Below are 18,546 nucleotides of genomic sequence, written 5' to 3' on the forward strand. Positions count from 1 at the left end.
CTCCGGCTGCCTGGGAGATGGATGATTTAAATATCTCGCTGCAATGTGCCCACATGAAAAACAGACACTTATGTGAGCTACTATAAATAATGACTAGTTGGGAGTCAGAACGAGGTTAAACCGCATTAACTTTAAACAGAATCATTTCCCACCTTTCCCATGGAGTTCAGAGACTGTGAAATTGCAGGGTGTGGGGGGGCTGCAATCAAAGGGGAGACTTAAACTCCTTGGGGGGGGGGGGGAGTAAGGGGTTGTTTTTGTTGAACCTGGAATCTTTCTGGTTTATATGGGCCCAAATTTGGCCAGTACAGATTTCTGGCGCACTCACCAGAGGTACGCCACTTTTGTAGAGCTCCAAGGGCGGCAAAAATCTTCGGGCCGAGTTTGGCCTCTCCTCCATGGTGGCATAGCGTGGCCACTGGATTTGGGGATGGAGCCAGGTCCCGGCGCGGAAAACAGTGCCGGGACTTCTGCACATGCGCGCTAGAGTGCGCGCGGATGCGCAGTACTAGCACGCATGTGCAGTAGCTCCTCGCCCCCAGAATCTGAGGGTCTGTGATGCAGGCTGTGTGGGAGGGGCCGACGCTCGCCGTCCCTATCCCGGGCCGAGTGGCCTGCCGCACAGGCTGGCCGCTGCCTTCCCACGCTGAGGGCTACAAGAGACAGGTTGGTGAGGGGGGAAGAGATTTGATTGGGGTGGGGAGGGGAAGAGATTTGATGGGGGAGGGGGAGGGGAAGAGTTTTGATGGGGGGAGGGAAAGAGTTTTCAAAGGTTTTCCTTTGATAACTAGCTCTCTTTACTAAAAATATACTCAGTGTAATCAGGCTGATACACCCTGTCCCATCTCGCTGCTTGGGATTTTTTTTTAAACTAGCATTCCTATCATAACACTGTCATTTGGAGACTACCTGCGCTGATCTCTTAATTCACCGCAGGGTTTTTCAGAACATACAAATGTGGCCACTTACTCTGGCCTAACTTAGTTTGGAGTAAGTTTTAGCTGGCTAAACTTGCTTACATGGCCAAAACAGGCGTAAATAGCTGGTAACGCCTCTTTTTTGAAAAAAAAATTAACTAAAGAAAAACCTAACTAACTCATTTACACTGGAGCAACTTAAATGGGGAGAATTGCGATTTTTAAATTTACTCCAAAAAAATCTAGTTGCTCCAAAAAAAACGGAGCAACTCCTGGGGAAACTTGAACGAATCAGGTATACTATGCAGGTGCATTTACCCATACAGTCATTTAGGATGTTCTCAACCCATTCTGTTTTTTGGGGGGCACATGTAACATCTTCAGGAAGTTTTATAGAAGGTATAAATTTGGCACAACAATGTCATCCAACCCATACTCCAGTATTTGCCAACCAATAAAAATTACACTCGAACAGCTTAGATTTTGCCGTGGATCAACAGACTTGACACTAGCTCCATCATTTATACTTTTTCGCGGACACTGCATTAATAAAATCTTTATAATGGTATCTTACCTTTAATAACTGGTTCTGCACAAACTTTAGTCGCTCCTTCGTGGGCAGTAAAAGGGTACATCTTTTAAACAGCAAACCTGGGTGGAAGAAATCAAAATTGACTGTTGTGGTAACATAGTGCCACAGATTGATAGGGTTCGTGATTGCTAAATGCATACTGTTAGTTCCAATCCACTTTCAGTCCTCGATGAATTAATGGCCTCAGTTGAAGAAGCTATTGGGTGCTAGAATTGGTCCCTCCTCCTTCGGAGAGGCCAGCAGCAAATGGGATCTTTTCTCTAGAACAAAGTGAGGTGACCTGATAGAGGTCTTTAAAATGATGGCAGGCTTCGATAGGGTAGACATAGAGAAAATGTTTCCACTTGTAGGGAGTCCAAAACTAGGGGCCAGAAACATAAGATAGTCACTAATAAACCCAGTAAGGAATCCAGGAGAACCGTCTTTACCGGGAGTGTGGTGAGAATGTAGAATGTGGAACAGGGAGTGGTTGAGATGAATAGCATAGAAGGTACATGAGGGAGAAAGGAATAGAAGGATATGTTGTTAGAGTGAGAGGAAATAAATATTGGGAAGCTCGTGTGGAGCATAAACACAACCTGTTGGGCCAAATTGCCTGTTGTTGTGCTATGTACAACCCTCCTCAGTATCCCGGGAAGAGGAAAAATCAGACTGGGTTCCCGCTCTTAACTGATATTTAGTGACCTTTCTGAATTTGCCACTCATATGATATAATTCTTTTTTTGTTAGTTGCATTCAAAAATGGGGGAAAAAAACAGCCAGGAATTCTGTTCTTAAATCGGCATCATGTGTCTCCTACTAATTGTGCACATGTGTATATGTTGAGAGAACTGAATTGGGTTCTGCTTTGATTATTAAATATCCTGCCACGCAACTATGTACACTTACGTGCCATAGGAACAAAGCAGGAGGCAATTTCTCCCCATTGTGTCTGTGGCAAAAAGAGGAAGGCAGAATATTATCTGAATGGTGACAGATTAGGAAAAGAGGAGGTGCAACAAGACCTGGGTGCCATGGTACATCAGTCACTGAAAGTTGGCATACAGGTATAGCAGGCGGTGAAGAAGGCAAATGGCATGTTGGCCTTCATAGCGAGAGGATTTGAGTACAGGATCAGGGAGGTCTTACTGGCCTTGGTGAGGCCACACCTTGATTATTGTGTACAGTTTTGGTCTCCAAATCTGAGGAAGGGCATTCTTGCTATTGAGGGAGTGCAGCAAAAGTTCACCAGATTGATTCCCGGGATGGCACGACTGACATATGAAGAAAGACTGGATTGACTAGGCTTATATTCACTGGAATTTAGAAGAATGAGAGGGGATCTCATGGAAACATATAAAATTCTGACAGAATTGGACAGGTTAGATGCAGGAAGAATGTTCCCGATGTTGGGGAAGTCCAGAACCAGGGGTCATGGTCTAAGGATAAGGGGTAGGCCATTTAGGACCGAGATGAGGAGAAACTTCTTCACTCGGAGAATTTTGAATCTGTGGAATTCTCTACCACAGAAAGTTGTTGAGGCCAGTTCGTTAGATATATTCAAAAGGGAGTTAGATGTGGCCCTTATGGCTAATGGGATCAAGGGGTATGGAGAAAAAGCAGGAATGGGGTACTGAAGTTGCATGATCAGCCATGATCATATTGAATGGTGGTGCAGGCTCGAAGGGTCGAATGGCCTACTCCTGCACCTATTTTCTATGTTTCTATGCACCACGAATAATTCCAGACTGGAGCTATACACTACAGTGCTATTTTGTTGCTCTTCTCCCCCATTCCCCCCCCCCACCCCCCAAAACCAATCCTTTTATATTTCTCTTAGTCAAGTGTAATTGAATTAGATTCAATAACCATTTGCTTGAAAAAAATTCTCCTAACCTCTCTCCCTTTATGCTTCCAGTACAAACCAAATCTCTGCTTCGCATGAAGAATGCCATTTGAATCGGAGGCGGGTGGGTGGCGAATGCCTGCGGATCAGTACAGCGGCAAATCGGTCTTCAGGGGTAGAGGAATCATAATGATTTGCAAGCTTCAATGGATGACTTTAAGCACCATTCAGTATGCCTTACCCTGCATTAGGATGTTACCTAAGGATCTGTAGTGTTCCAGTGCAATTGATTTCTTGGAAACATCAGTAGAGTGGAATCCCTCCAACAAAAGCCGTTTGATGCCAGATGAAGTGGCAATGTAACCCACAACCTGAGTGCCAATCACTTTTGACGCCATGCTCAGAACACTGATGTCTGTCACTGCAAAAACAGGGTGAAAAAGTAAGCTGCCATATTTGATCATGTTAGCTCTTGATTTTACTTTATATTTAAAAAGGGGGCATAAAGGGCTGGTTTTTCGGCTTTGCTGATTTCGGGGCGGTAAAGTTTGCGCCCGGGAACAGTTTGCGCCTCCGTCATCAAAAGGTGTGGGCCCTGAGTGTGGGGCAGAGCACTAAGGGAGGCGTTGTACACCTCTCTTAGGGCGCTAGGCCAGCTGAGCATAGGAAAATCTCGAGCTAAAGAGCCAGCCCAGGATCACCCTAAGAGAGGCTTGGGGAGAAAAAAAAAACTTGAGGAAAAAATAACAAAAACATTCCCAATCCATAGCTCATGCCAACATAAATCGCAAGAAAAAAGAAAAGAAAAAACAAACACACTTACCTGAGATGGACATTACGTCCCTCACTGCAGCCGGTATAGGTTGGACTGCCCGTTTTTTTCAGGCAGTCCCAGCAGGGCGTGCAGCGGGCCATACAGGTCGGGCGGGAGTCCAAAAGCGAGCCGCTGAGGCACACCGGCTCAACTCTTCCGGGCGATACTGCTCTGCATCCCCGCAAAACCGGCCCCCAAAACCCCCTGGAAGCTGGTTGCCCACCCAGAAGGGCTCGCCACCGCCATTGCCGCCCCTCCGGGGCAAAAGCAGAGACAGACATCACCGGAGAATCCAGCCCAAAGTCACTCTGTTATGTCTCTTTTTTTTTTCTCTGCACAGGTCGAACTGACTTATCCATGTCCTGCAACCGAGGGCAACTTATTTCAGGGCTTCTGTCAAATTCCACCATTAGAAGCCCAGTGGCAGAAACTGCACAAGTATCTGTCGCCAGTGGGAAAGTTTTGACCTAAACTCAGCATCTTGTTACAGCTAGATTAGAGACTTATAGGCTTAAGAAATGAAGCCTGCATTACTCCATTCTGGAACTAGCATTGGTGACTCAGCGCAATATGCCACCACATGTGCCAAAACTGTACCAGAAACATAGGCCCCCATATTTGCAATTTTCTCCCCATATCTTCCAAAAGCACCAAATCTTGCTGGATAGAGCTCCAAACACAGCAACATGCTCTTGATACCAGGTCCAAGTGTCTGTTCTTCAGCTGTGAACCGAGACAGTGAGAGTCAGCAGGCTATTCAAACACGGGGGACTTCCATTTTGTTCTCACTGAAAAATACACACATGTGCAGGGGTCATTGGGAAGTGATCGGGAATGGGAATTTGCCAAGGATTAGCTAACATAGGGCCTTCTGGTTTGCATGGCTCAGTACTACATCGGGCAGTGACTTTATCTATAATGCCATAGGGAGACCCACAATTCAGCTTCCATGCTGATCTTTTAGTTTTTAAGAAAATATTGCAAACGAAACCAGTGACACAATGGTATATTGTATCGGCAAGCAGCAGCATTTACAAACCTGGTAACATTAGCTACAAATCACTTCACCAGGGATGACTCTTTAAGATACCCTACTGGCACCTAATTTGGATAACAGTAATTTAACTAACTGCAGTACATCACCCAGTGTGGTACTGAAACTATAGACCAGGAAGATTACAAGCTTGATTTCCTCAGACTATACTATAGTTATAATTGCACTCAGCGCTCCTGGGTTAGGGGTGATTGAAAAACCATCTCTTGATTAATATTTAGTGGACCATGATGGAAAGTTTGTGAGTTGCTTGGCTTGTAACATGGCGTGAAAGCAGGATAAAGCTTTGCGGTGAGGCCCCTGACAATCGAATAAACTGTTAACCATCACTATCCAAGCTCGCATGCAACATATAGCCACTGAATGGATGAGGTATTAGAGGGGCTGTCTATGGAACTTTATCCCAGCATGAGTCAATCTCTTTAGGAGAGATGGGGAAGGAAATTAAGACAGGTGGTATCGTGGTTATGATACTGGACTAGTAATCCAGAGGCCTGGACGAATCATCTGGCGACATGACTTCAAAAGCCACCACAGCAGCTGGGGAAGTTAATTTCAATTTGGATTACGAAAGCTAGCATCAGTAATGGTGACCATGAAACTATTGAATTGTCACAAAAAACCATCTGGTTCACTAATGTCCTTTAGGGAAGGAAATCTGCCGTTCTTACCCGGTCTGGCCTATAATGTGCTTGACACTAAATTGTCCTCTGAAATGGCCTAGCAAGCCCCTCAGTTGTACCAAACCGCTACAAAAAAAGTATACTAAGACCTTCACCACATGTGACTGCAGCAGTTCAAGAAGGTGGCTCACCACCACCTTCTCAAGAGTAATTAGGAATGGAAAATAAATGCTGGCCTGCCCAGTGACACCCACATCCTGAGAATGAATTTAAAAAAGAAAAAGGAGAGAGAAAAAAAAGTTGATTTACTTAAAAACATATGGATTGTTATATTTGTACCTGAAAGATAACACAAGACCTTGTGAAAGATTTCAACCGGTATTATCTGGAAGTAGCCACAGTTATACTGTATGTGAAAGTTTTCCAGCCTGTCACCATCCTTCTTGGATTGCAGATGTCTACAACTTCTTCTGTATTTCTGGTTTGGAATCAGGGTGAAAGTATTTATCCTCAATGGCACCTCATCTCCCTCCATTGGCTTCATCTGGTATTTGCAAAGGAAACAGTCAAGTATATGTTACAAGCCAAGCAACTCCTTTCTTGTTTCTCCCCTCCCCCCCCACCCCCGCCTAGTTTTCTCCCCGTTTCTCCTGAAGGTGGTAACTCAAGCTGGCGTATGGATCAATAGCCAGCAGTCCCATTGCCCTTCACCCAAGTAGCCATTCAACACGTGAGCCTACAGTGTCAGCAGGATATTTGAGAGGCAATTCACAACACAAAGTTTGACTGGCATAATACCTTAAACTGTTTCCAAAAAATAAAATAATGATGTTTCAAATCTTAAAATCCCATTTCAGGATCTTTTCACTGAGCCATAAGAACATAAAAATTAGGAGCAGGAGTCGGCCATTCAGCCCCTCGAGCCTGCTCCGCAATTCAATAAGATCATGGCTGATCTTCTACCTCAACTCCACTTTCCTGCACTGTCCCCATATCCCTCGATTCCCTTAATATTCAAATATTTATCGATCTCTGTCTTGAATATGCTCAAAGATTGAGCCTCTCTGGGGTAGAGAATTCCAAAGATTCACCACCCTCTGGGTGAAGAAGTTTCTCCTCATCTTAGTCCTAAATAGCCAACACCTTATTCTCAGACCGTGACTCCTGTGTTCCCCAGCCAGGGGAAACATCCTCCCTGCATCTACCCTGTCAAGCCCTGTAAGAATTTTGTATGTTTCAATGAGATCACCTCTCATTCTTCTAAACTCTAGAGAATATGGGCCCAACATTGCCCAAGCCTTTTTTTCGGCGCATTGACCTGAAGCGCGCCGACTTTGCGCGCTGGAAAGGGCGCCAGAAAAAAGGGGCCCCATCCTGGCCGCTCTTCGGAATCCCCGGAGTCGTGGTCTGGTGTGCAGACTGAAGTGGGGGGTGCGGAGCAACAGGCCAGCCAGAAAGCACTGCCGGCACCTGCACGCATGCTCAGTGAGGGCTGCGCGCATGCTCCTGCCCTCCCAGCGCGTCATGTGGGCTGTGAGCAGGACCCGATGCTCGCAGCCCCTATCCCTGGCTGAAGGGACGCCCGATCTCGCCGCACCCTGTCCCCGGCCGAGTGGCCTCCCGCACCGGCCGGCCGGCCCGCTGAGTTGAGGTAGGACTTTGGTTCTATTTTTTATTTAGTGGTTGTGTGTGCTTGAGAGTTTTGATTGGGGGTATGGGGAGAGGAGGAGAGTTTTGTGCGGGGGGGGTAGGAGGAGAGTTTGCGGGGGGTGGGGGGGGGAGGAGAAAGAGTGTATTGGGGGGACGGGGGAGAGAAAAAGTGTTTTGTATACCAGCATCTCTCTCTCTCTCTCTTTCTCAGGCTACCCACCCCCCACCCCTCCACCCGGTGACATCGCGACCAGCAATTCGCATTTCTCTGGTAGGATTTACTTCATTTTTATTAGTATTTTAATTGTTTGAGCTTTTCCTTGCAATGTTTGATGCTTGGTTGTTGAGGTCCTCTCCAGTTCCCTTCCCTCCCCTATCCCTGCCCTAATCTCTGCCGAATGTGCGCTGCTTTTTCTTCACTGCCCGCAAGGTTTTTCAGAGCTGACCACATACCTAAGTTGATTTGGAGTAAGTTTTAGCTGGCCAAAGTGGCATAAATGGCCAAAACTGGCGTAAGTGTCTGAGAACGCCCCCTTTTGAAAAAAAAGCTGACCTAAAAAAAAATCGTACCTAACTGACTTACTCCGGGGCAAATTTTCGGGGAAAATGGCATTTTTTAACCTTACGCCAGAAAAAACAACTTACTCCAAAAAAATTGATGCAAGTCATGGCCAAAATTGGGCCCTAAAGGCCTAGAGTCCTTGAAGATCGTAGCATAGGCATGTTTATGCCCGCGGAGTTCTATCTCACTGCTGTAACATGGAATACAACTAGTTGAAACAGGGAACTCTAGCAGAGAAACGGCCAACCACACTAACACTTCTCCACACCTGTGTTAGCCACCCTTGATCAAAGCCGCATGTTTCTTTGAATACCCAATACTTTGCAACAAGCTAAGAATTATGGCCATAACTGTCAATGTTTTTGAACATTTACCTCAGATATTTTCCTTGTGCTCAGTGCCAATGACTACTCCTGTATGCAAGCCCTCACTCCCGATGAATTGGAGCGTGCTTTTACATGCCCAGTAGCTAGGTAATTGTGGCTAGGTGGTGAGCCCAGGGGTCAAACAGAAATGCATGTCGCTATATTCAGGTGTCACGTGATTTCCCTTACTTCGGAAAACAGTAGATGCATACTATCAGACAATGGCTGAGGCATTAAACTAACAATGGGTCCAAGTTTCCACACGATAAAAAACGGGCGCCCCTCCGAGCTGGGCGCCCGTTTTTCACGCCTAAAACGGCGCCGGAAAAAAACTCGCGATTCTGGAGAGCCCTGCAGCTCCTTGTCTGTTTGGCACGGCGCCCAGGGGGGGGCGGAGCCTACACTCGCGCCGATTTTGTAAGTGGGAGGGGGCGGGTACTATTTAAATTCGTTTTTTTCCTGCCGGCAACCCTGCGCGTGTGCGTTGGAGCGTTCGCGCACGCGCAGTGTGAAGGAAACATTGGCACTCGGCCATTTTTGTAGTTCTTTGTAGCTGTTTAATTTTTGAACATTTTTTAATAAAAGCACATTGCCATCAGCACTGAGGCTTCCTGCAGCCTTCTCACTGTCTCCTTCCCGCCCGCCGTCTGGAACGTCTTCCTCCCCCCCCCCCCCCCCGCTGCGGTCGGTCGGTCGGTCCCGCACTCCCGCCGTCGGGAACGGCTTCCTCCTCCCCCCCTGCCGTCGGGAACGAACGAACGAACTTGTGAGGCTGGCTGAAGCACTTTCACACAGGTAGGAAGATGGTTTATTTAATCTTTTCTTTGCTTATAAATTTTTATTCAGGTTGGATTTATTTGTATAATATTTGTAGAAGTATAAATAAGGATTTATTGTAGAATTTAATGACTTCCCTTCTCCCCCCCCCTCCCCCCCCCCCACCTCGTTCTGGACGCCTAATTTGTAACCTGCGCCTGATTTTTTAATGTGTAGAACAGGTTTTTTCAGTTCTACAAAAATCTTCACTTGCCCCATTCTAAGTTAGTTTGGAGTACGTTTTCACTGTGGAAACTTTGAAATCAGGCGTCAGTGGCCGGACACGCCCCCTTTTGAAGAAAAAATTCTGTTCCAAAGTAGAACTGTTCTACCTGACTAGAACTGCAGAAAAAAAAAATGTGGAGAATTGCGATTTCTAAGATAGTCCGTTCTCCACCAGTTGCTCCTAAAAATCAGGCGCAAATCATGTGGAAACTTGGGCCCAATGTGTTTAATGTTAAGAAATCTAAGTAACAAGAGCAACGCTATTTATAGTAATATGCGGAGTTTAACTAGTTCTACACAAACATAGAAAATAACAAACGCACAACCCCTGCACTATAACTCAATGTAAAACTGGACCTGAAACAGGGTCCCTGGCCGTAATCTTACTTGGGTTCGCTGCTAACCTTCCATGGAGCCCCCTTGCCTCTATATTTCTGATGACGTCATAAGGACTGAATAACAGACCTTGTACTCCCCAAGGTGTCCTTTCAAAATCCTTTCAGCTTTGACTGGAACAAAGGAAATCAAAAATGTATCTCTCAAACTTAGAATTGTCAAACACATACTTTAACAGACACAAAAAAGGTTTGGATTTGAATCAAATGCTTTAGCCATTTCTTCCTGGAAACAGATTAACCTCTTTCAAACATTTTGGATTAACTGAGATTTTCCCGATCAAAAATAATAGTGCAGGTTGAACCTCCCTTATCGGGAACCCTCGGAACCTGACCTGTGCCAGATAAAGGATTTTTTCGGATGAGGGGTGGTCACGTTAAATTGGATGATACAGGTACTGAGCAAGGGGATATCGGGGCTGGCTGGCTTGGGGCTGGGAGTGTGGTAGAGAGATCATGGAGGGGGCGGGGGGGTTGGGGGTGGATCGCGGGGTCAGGCCAGCGATTGCGGGAGTCGGCAGCGAGGAAGGACTTCAATTTGTTCATGTCGGAGTTCTGTGCATGCGCCACCCGGTGGCCGGGAATGGTTCTGGACGAGGGGTGGTTCCGGATAAGGGAGTTCTGGATAAGAGAGGTTCAACCTGTAGTAGCAATACTCATTTGCAGATGAAGGCCTCCCTGACCTATACAAACAGACACTTTATTTTTAATAACTGCAATATAAAGGTCATCGATCTGAAACGTTAACTCTGTTTCTCTCTCCACAGATGCTGCCTGACCCACTGAGATTTCCAGCATTTTCTGTTTTTATTTCAGATTCCAGCATCAACAGTATTTTGCTTTTGGACATTTCTTATATCGAATCTGGCTTTAATCACATACATAACTATGAAAAAGGAAGCAATTAATATAATTCACCACAGACAAAAATGAAGCAGGGAAATGCTTCATTTTGGTCGCAACAACTTTAATTATTTCTATCTATCACTCGAGTTAAGGGATGCAGACAGCTGTCCCTTTGCTGGTTAAGAGTTGTTTACTACGCCAGGCCTGAAACAAACTCTATTAAAATTTTCACCCGGCGTTAACACTCACTCTTGAAATGATTGTGGAGATAACACACTCTAATATAAGAAATAAATACAGAAAATGCTGAAAATACTCAGCAGTTCAGGCTGCATCTGAGAGAGAAACAGAGTTAACGTTTCAGGTCGATGACCCTTCATCAGAACTGGAGAAAGTTAAGAGATGTAACAGGTTTTAAGCAAGTACAGAGGAAGGGAAAGGGTGGAGGTGAGAGAACAAAAGGGAAGGTCTGCGATAGGGTGGATGGCAGAAGAGACTAAGAGACAAAAGGAATGATGAAAATACATTTACATCCTATCTAGACTCATCTTTTGTTTCTTAACTTGTCCCATTACCATCTCCTTTTTGCCTGACACCACTTTTCCTTTTGTCTCTTAATCTCTCCTGCCTTCCACCCTATCACAGACCTGCTGAGTATTTCCAACATTTGATGCTTTTATTTCAGATTCCAGCATCCGCAGTACTTTGCTTTTGTGTTTGAGTTCCCTCTATCTGTTGTATCAGTGATAACAACAACTTGTATTTATATAGTGCCTTTAACGTAGTGAAATGTCCCAAGGCACTTCACAGGAGTATTATGAGATAAAAATTTAACACCAAGCCGCATAAGTAGAAATTAGGGCAGTGGCTTGGTCAAAGAGGCAGGTTTTAAGGAGTGTCTTGAAGGAGGAAAGAGAGGTAGAGAGGTGGAGAGGTTTAGGGAGGGAGTTCCAGAGCTTGGGGCCCAGGCACCAGAAGGCATGGCCACCAATGGTTGAGCGATTATAATCAGGAATGCTCAAGAGGGCGGAATTAGAGGAGCGCAGACATCTCGGAGAGTTGTGGGGCTGGAGGAGATTACAGAGATAGGGAGGGGCAAGGTCATGGAGGGATTTGAAAATAAGGATGAAAATTTTGAAATCGAGGCATTGCTTAGGTAGGTAGGTCAGCGAGCACAAGGGTGATGGGTGGAACTTGGTGCGAGTTACGACACGGGCAGCCAAGTTTTGGATCACCTTTAGTTTACGTAGAGTAGAATGTGGGAGGCCAGCCAGGAGTGCGTTGGAATAGTCAAGTCTGGAGGTAACAAAGGCACAGATGAGGGCTTCAGCAGCGGATGAGCTGAGGCAAGGGCGGAAACGGGTGATGTTACGGAGGTGGAAATAGGCGATCTTAGTTATGGGTTCTTGTCAAAAGATGTTTGTATTTGAATTGAATGGCTTGGCCCTTCCTGGGAACAAATTTGCCTAGCGTTTAACCTGACTCGGAATTGTGGTCAGAATGTACAGTAATGGGGGGAATCTAGAACTAGGGGGCATAGTTTTAGCATATGGGGACACCCATTTAGAACTAAGATGAGGAGGAATTTCTTCTCTCAGGGGGTCCTGAATCTTTGGAATTCTCTGTCCTAGTGAGCTGTGGAGGCTGGGTCATTGAATATATTTAAGGTGGAGATAGACAGATTGTTGAGCGATAAGGGAGTGAAGGATTATGGGGAGCCAGCCCAAGATCAGATCAGCCATTATTAAATGTCAGACCAGGCTCGAGGGGCCAAATGGCTTACTCCTGCTCCTATTTCTTATGTTCTTATGTTTTAAATGTCAGTCCAAACAGCTATGGCTGTAACTTTTCCAGCAGCCAAATGAAGGTTGAATATCTTTCTTCCAATTGCTGAGTACATCCTTTCTTTCAGAAAGAACTTATGGCTCAAGCAGTCAGCTGATTGTCCCTGCGGTCATTTAGCACAGCGCCAATGCTCCTGTGCAATGTGGCCTTGTAGACAATAGCCTTTGTGGTATAAGGTGCGCTGGCTAGCATTGGGTCTACATTTAAGCCATTTTTCAATTTTACAATGCCTTTATATAGCTTTTAAAACGGCTCGAGTTAAATCTGTTCTCCCTCGTCAAGATTCAAATTGGAAGTCTGCAGATCGTGTGTCTACAGGGAATGTCTGACTTAAATAACTTTTCTTTGCTGTTTCGAAGCATATCTATCGGCATAAAATTCATTCCATTGTTTGTTTCCATGGGGTCCTCCATATTGTTACTCTATGTGAATTTCTCTTGGCAGTGATTGTCTCAAAATGATTGATTGTCAGAAGTTATAAACATCACCGAGATGATACTCATTCCCTCGACCATTATGCTGGGATTCTGGTAAAGTCCCTAACATAATACTCTTTTTCTAGCCCGTTAACAAAAGGTTTTCTGTAATCTGTGGTTTCTAAAGACAACCTTCAAAGGGTTGCAACAAAGGAAAAGATTCCTTTAAAAGTTAAGACGGTGGAATTCTCAATGAGTTGAAATTTGTGGAAGGTGGAAGCCAGCGGGGAGATAATTATAGAAATCAAGCCTCAAGGTGATAAAGGCGTGAAAGAGAGTTTCGGGAGCGGCTGGGGCGAGGTTATGGCAGACACCGGCAATGTTGCAGAAAGTGGAAGAACGTGATGAGATGTGAGAAAGGACACTCAGCTCAGATCATTTCAACACTTTTGGACAACACAAGATTATTCTGACAGTCAACATGTTGGACGCTCAACAAGGTTTCAATAGAATTGTCGTCTCTCTCTTTTAATTTTATTGCTGGTAAGGATTCACCCTTGACATCCCTGCTCATTACAAACCTCATTTTGTTTTTCAATTTATCGTCATCAGGATGAAGTAGGACAGAACATAAGAATTAGGAGCAGGAGTAGGCCATTTGGGCCCTCAAGCCGGCTCCGCACTGATCTTCTACCTCAACTCCATTTTCCCGCCCAATCGCCATAACCCTTGACTCCCTTATCGTTCAAAAATCTGTCCATCTCCACCTTAAATATATTCCAAGACCCAGCCTTCACAGCTCCCTGGGGTAGAGAATTATAAAGATTCACAACCCTTTGAGAGAAGAAATTCCTCCCCATCTCCATTTTAAATGGGCGATCCCTTATTCTGAAACTATGCCCACTATTCCCCCATGAGGAGAAACATCCTCTGAGATTCTGAGGGAGTTTGACCCCCTCAGAATCTTAATCTTTTCAATAAGATCACCTAAACTCTAATGATTATAGGCCCAACCTGCTCAACCTTTCTTCATAAAGGTAGTCCTTCCCCTACTGCAAACCTGGATACAACTATTTTAAGTTGAAACTTTAAATCCAAGTGCCCCCCTCCCCCCCCCCTCCCCTTTGGCACTAGAACCCACAAATTTCCAAATCAAACCTGGATAAAGGCAGTGCATGTTTACATCCCTGCATCATTCCAGTTCTGTGCTGAGGAGATTATTTATGTTCCCCTTTTTTGTCTAAAATATAACAATTAATAACTAGATTATCCGGTTCTGCAGCACAGGGGACCTTTCTGTTCTACCAGGATCCTGATTTCAGTCCAATTCAGCTGTGACGAGCCATTGCATGATGGGAACAATATAGAAAAAAAAGGCGACTTTCCAACCCTTCCCTGCAACAGATTCAAAGCAGTACTGTCGGAGGCTTAGAAATAAGAGGATTACCAATCCTGTCAGCCACAGCAGGTGTCCAGCCTAGCAAGATCAAAAGGGAGAGACAAGGATGGAGGAAAAATTAGAGACTGGCAAATGTCAGAAGGATAAAGCTAATATTTCTATTAGTTAAACAGCCCATGGACAATTGATGAATATCGGTATTTTCATACAAAGATGGTGACAGACTTTAGAAACTCACTCCACAGCATCACCTACTGGCCACAGCCTGCAACTACAGTGTTACAGGAAACTGTTTACATACAGGATTTCCATGCTGTGTTAATGTTAAACCTTGACATCAAATCATGGCCAAATATGACAAGAAGTTAAACAGGAACTGCGCACATACTCAAGATATGTAATTTTTTTAATATATATATATATAAATAAAACTTGCATTTATATAGGGCCTTTAACATAATAAAACATCCCAACGCACTTCACATGAGCGTAATACATAATACTTACGTGCCACATAAGGAGCTATTAGAGCAAAAGCAAAATACTGCGGATGATAGAAATCTAAAATAAAAACAAAAATTGCTGGAAATACTCAGCAGGATAGGCAGCATCTGCAGAAAGGGAAACAGAGTTAACGTTTCAGGTCGATGACCTTTCAGACGACCTTTCATCAGAACTAGTATCTTTACATAAAAATACCGATATTCATCAATTGTCCATGGGCAACTTAACTAATACAGCTATAACAGATTTTAAGCAAGCAGAGACAGGGAACGGGGAGGAAGGGAAGGAACGAACAAAAGGGAAGGTCTTAAGGGAAGGACCTACATTGTTCCAATGAAGCACAATGGAAGCTCGAGGAGCAGTACCTCATCTTTCGAACAGGCACTTTACAGCCTTCCGGACTCAACATCGAGTTCAACAATGTCAAATCATAACAGCTGCTCCTATTTTTTCAGACAGAGAAAGGCTAATGATGCTGCTATGGCCATTTACATCTCCTCTAGACCCATCTTTTGTTTCTTTACTTGTCCCATTACCATCTCCGTTTGCCTCGCACCATCATTCTTTTTGTCATTTAATCTCTCCTGCCTTCCTCCATATCACAGACCTCCCCTTTCCTCCCCTTTCCCTTTCCTTGCTTAAAACCTGTTCCATCTCGAACTTTTCCATTTCTGATGGAATTCTGTTTCTCTCTCCACAGATGCTGCCTGACCTGTATTTCCAACAGTTTCTGATTTTAATTGAGGAGCCATTAGGGCAGGTGACCAAAGCTTTGTCAGATAGGTTTTAAGGCTTAAAGAAGGAGGTAGAGAACAGATCGGCCTACGGAGGGAATTTCAGAGCTTAGGACCAAGACAGCAGAAGGCACGGCCGCTTATGGTGGGGTGATGGAAATCGGGGATGCGCAAGAGGCCAGAATTAGAGGAGCGCAGAGATATTGGAGGGTTGTGGGGCTGGAGGAGGTAAAGAAACAAAGACTTGCATTTATATAGCACCTTTCACAACCTCGGGACGTCCTAAAGTGCTTTACAGCTAAACAAGTACTTTTTGAAGTGTAGTCACTGTTGTAATGCAGGAAACGTTGCAGCCAATTTGCGCTCAGCAAGCTCCCACAAGCAGCAATGTGATAATGACCAGATAATCTGTTTTAGTGACATTGATTGAGGGATAAATATTACCCAGGAATCCGGGGAGAACTCCCCTGCTCTTCTTCAAAATAGTGCCGTGGGATCTTTGACATCCACTTCGGAGTGCGAGAGTGCTACCACTGAGCCATGGCTAACACCTAATATCAAGGCTTTGCCAGACCAGGAGCCGATGTTAGTCGGCAAGCACAGCGGGGGAGGGGACGACAGTGATGGGTGAGTTATGGATGACCTCCAGTTTACGGAGGGTGGAAGATAGGAGGCTGGCCGGGAGAGTGTTGGAATGGTCAAATCTAGAGATATCAAAGGCGTGGATGAGGGTTTCAGCAGCGCATGAGCTGATGGTGGAGTCGTGCGAAATTCTGGAGGTGGAAATAGGCATTCTTAGTGATGGTGCGGAGATGTGGTAGGGGGCTTCTATCTGGTGTCAAATACAACACCAAAGATTGCAAACAGTCTGCTTCAACCTCATCAACAACTTGTATTTATATAGTGCCTTTAACATAGTGAAACGTCCTAAGGCGCTTCACAGGAGTATTATGTGATAAAAATTTGACACCGAACCACATAAGGAGAAATTAGCACAGGCTTGGTCAAAGAGGTATGTTTTAAGGAGCGTCTTGTAGGAGGAAAGAGAGGCAGAGAGGTTTCGGGAGGGAGTTCCAGAGCTTGGGGCCCAGGCAACAGAAGGCACGGCCACCGATGGTTGAGCGATTATAATCAGGGATGCTGAAAAGGGCAGAATTAGAGGAGCGCAGGCATCTCGGGGGGGGGGGTTGTGGGGCTGGAGGAGATTACAGAGATAGGGAGGGGGTGAGGCCATGGAGGGATTTGAAAATAAGGATAAGAATTTTGAAGTCGAGGCATCGCTTAACCGGGAGCCAATGTAGGTCAGCGAGCACAGGGGGTGATGGGTGAGCGGGACTCGGTGCGAGTTAGGACACGGGGCAGCAAGCGCAGGGGGTGATGGGTGAGCGGGATTCGGTGCGAGTTAGGACACGGGGCAGCGAGCGCAGGGGGTGATGGGTGAGCGGGACTCGGTGCGAGTTAGGACACGGGGCAGCAAGCACAGGGGGTGATGGGTGAGCGGGACTCGGTGCGAGTTAGGACACGGGGCAGCGAGCACAGGGGGTGATGGGTGAGCGGGACTCGGTGCGAGTTAGGACACGGGGCAGCGAGCGCAGGGGGTGATGGGTGAGCGGGACTCGGTGTGAGTTAGGACACGGGGCAGCGAGCACAGGGGTTGATGGGTGAGCGGGACTCGGTGCGAGTTAGGACACGGGGCAGCGAGCACAGGGGGTGATGGGTGAGCGGGACTCGGTGCGAGTTAGGACACGGGGCAGCGAGCACAGGGGGTGATGGGTGAGCGGGACTCGGTGCGAGTTAGGACACGGGGCAGCGAGCACAGGGGTTGATGGGTGAGCGGGACTCGGTGCGAGTTAGGACACGGGGCAGCCAAGTATTGGATGACCTCAAGTTTACGTCGGGTAGAATGTGGGAGGCCAGCCAGGAGTGCGTTGGAATAGTCAAGTCTGGAGGTAACGAAGACATGGATGAGGGCTCCAGCAGCGGATGAGCTGAGGCAGGGGGCGGAGACGGGCGATGTTACGGAGGTGGAAATAGGCGGTCGTAGTTATGCTGCAGATCTGGGGCTGAAAGCTCGTTTCAGAGTCAATTATGACACCAAGGTTGCGAACAGTGTGGTTCAGCCTCAGACAGGAGTTGGGGAGAGGGATGGAGTCGGTGGCTTGGCTGGGGAACGCAGCTTGTGGCGGGAACCGAAAACAATGGCTTTGGTCTTCCCAGTATTCAATTGGGACCCATGAAGCATCCTTCTAGTGATTAGCAGTGCGGGGAATTTGGTGCAACATTTAACAGGGACATCCCTGAATTTTGATGCAAATAATAATTGTCTTGACTGTAAAACATAAATGCCTCCCTAATGCTAACCTCCGAGCCCTTTCAGTTCTCTCTCTGTAGGCCACAGGTAAAATGCAGCAAATTCTGACAGAATTTATAAAATATTTTAGAGGATTTTTTTTTGCTCACAATAATTTTTTATATTTTATTCCTCACCTCTTTTTTTCGGGTAAAAAGCTGTCACCTACCCTGAACATTTATTTATAAAATGTTAAAATAGACTTTTTGCTCAAATATTTTACAATTTACTTGGTGTGAACTCTGGTCTGTGTGGACTTGTGGCGCCGCCAGCCTCCCACCTGCGGACAACACCCTCCCGCTCAAACGCGGCCAGCCAATCAGCGGTGGGGCGGGACCAATGGATGCCTGATTGGTCCACCTCCGACCTGCTCCAGGCGGGGGTCCTCTTCCATTGGCCAAGGGCACATCAATCAATCATAAGCTTCATTCTGATTGGTCATTCTTCCGAGCAGCGCTGCGTCGGGGGCCCCCCCTTTCTCCTCGCGCCGCTACCTTATTTTTATTGGCTGCGAGCACATCACTCAAGTAGCAACTTAATTCTGATTGGATAACTGATTGGTTGGCAGTGAGTGGGCGCCCCCAGCACCGTTACTTCATTTTCATTGGCTGCGA

At 46.0% G+C, this 18,546-nt stretch overlaps 1 protein-coding gene across 6 annotated transcripts in view; it reads right to left on the minus strand.

The window, feature by feature from the left end:
- Nucleotides 1-18,232, minus strand: part of LOC139230022 (F-box only protein 47-like) — a 49,333-nt gene extending 31,101 nt beyond the window's left edge. The window contains exons 1-6 of one of the 6 annotated variants that reach the window (XM_070861749.1): nucleotides 18,070-18,206; nucleotides 14,393-14,422; nucleotides 9,831-9,952; nucleotides 6,165-6,369; nucleotides 3,576-3,755; nucleotides 1,492-1,568 (exon numbers count right to left, since the gene is read on the minus strand). In XM_070861749.1, coding sequence (XP_070717850.1) covers nucleotides 1,492-1,568; nucleotides 3,576-3,755; nucleotides 6,165-6,369 — 462 coding nt within the window. In that variant the 5' untranslated portion in view covers nucleotides 9,831-9,952; nucleotides 14,393-14,422; nucleotides 18,070-18,206. Of the gene's footprint in view, nucleotides 1-1,491; nucleotides 1,569-3,575; nucleotides 3,756-6,164; nucleotides 6,370-9,830; nucleotides 9,953-14,392; nucleotides 14,423-18,069 lie in introns of all 6 variants that reach the window. The other 5 variants (XM_070861750.1, XM_070861751.1, XM_070861752.1 and 2 more) reach the window with 5 other exon arrangements.
- Nucleotides 18,233-18,546: the final 314 nt, after the last annotated feature.

The sequence above is a fragment of the Pristiophorus japonicus genome, chromosome 19, assembly GCF_044704955.1.
Source record: "Pristiophorus japonicus isolate sPriJap1 chromosome 19, sPriJap1.hap1, whole genome shotgun sequence".
Lineage (NCBI taxonomy): Eukaryota > Metazoa > Chordata > Chondrichthyes > Pristiophoridae > Pristiophorus > Pristiophorus japonicus.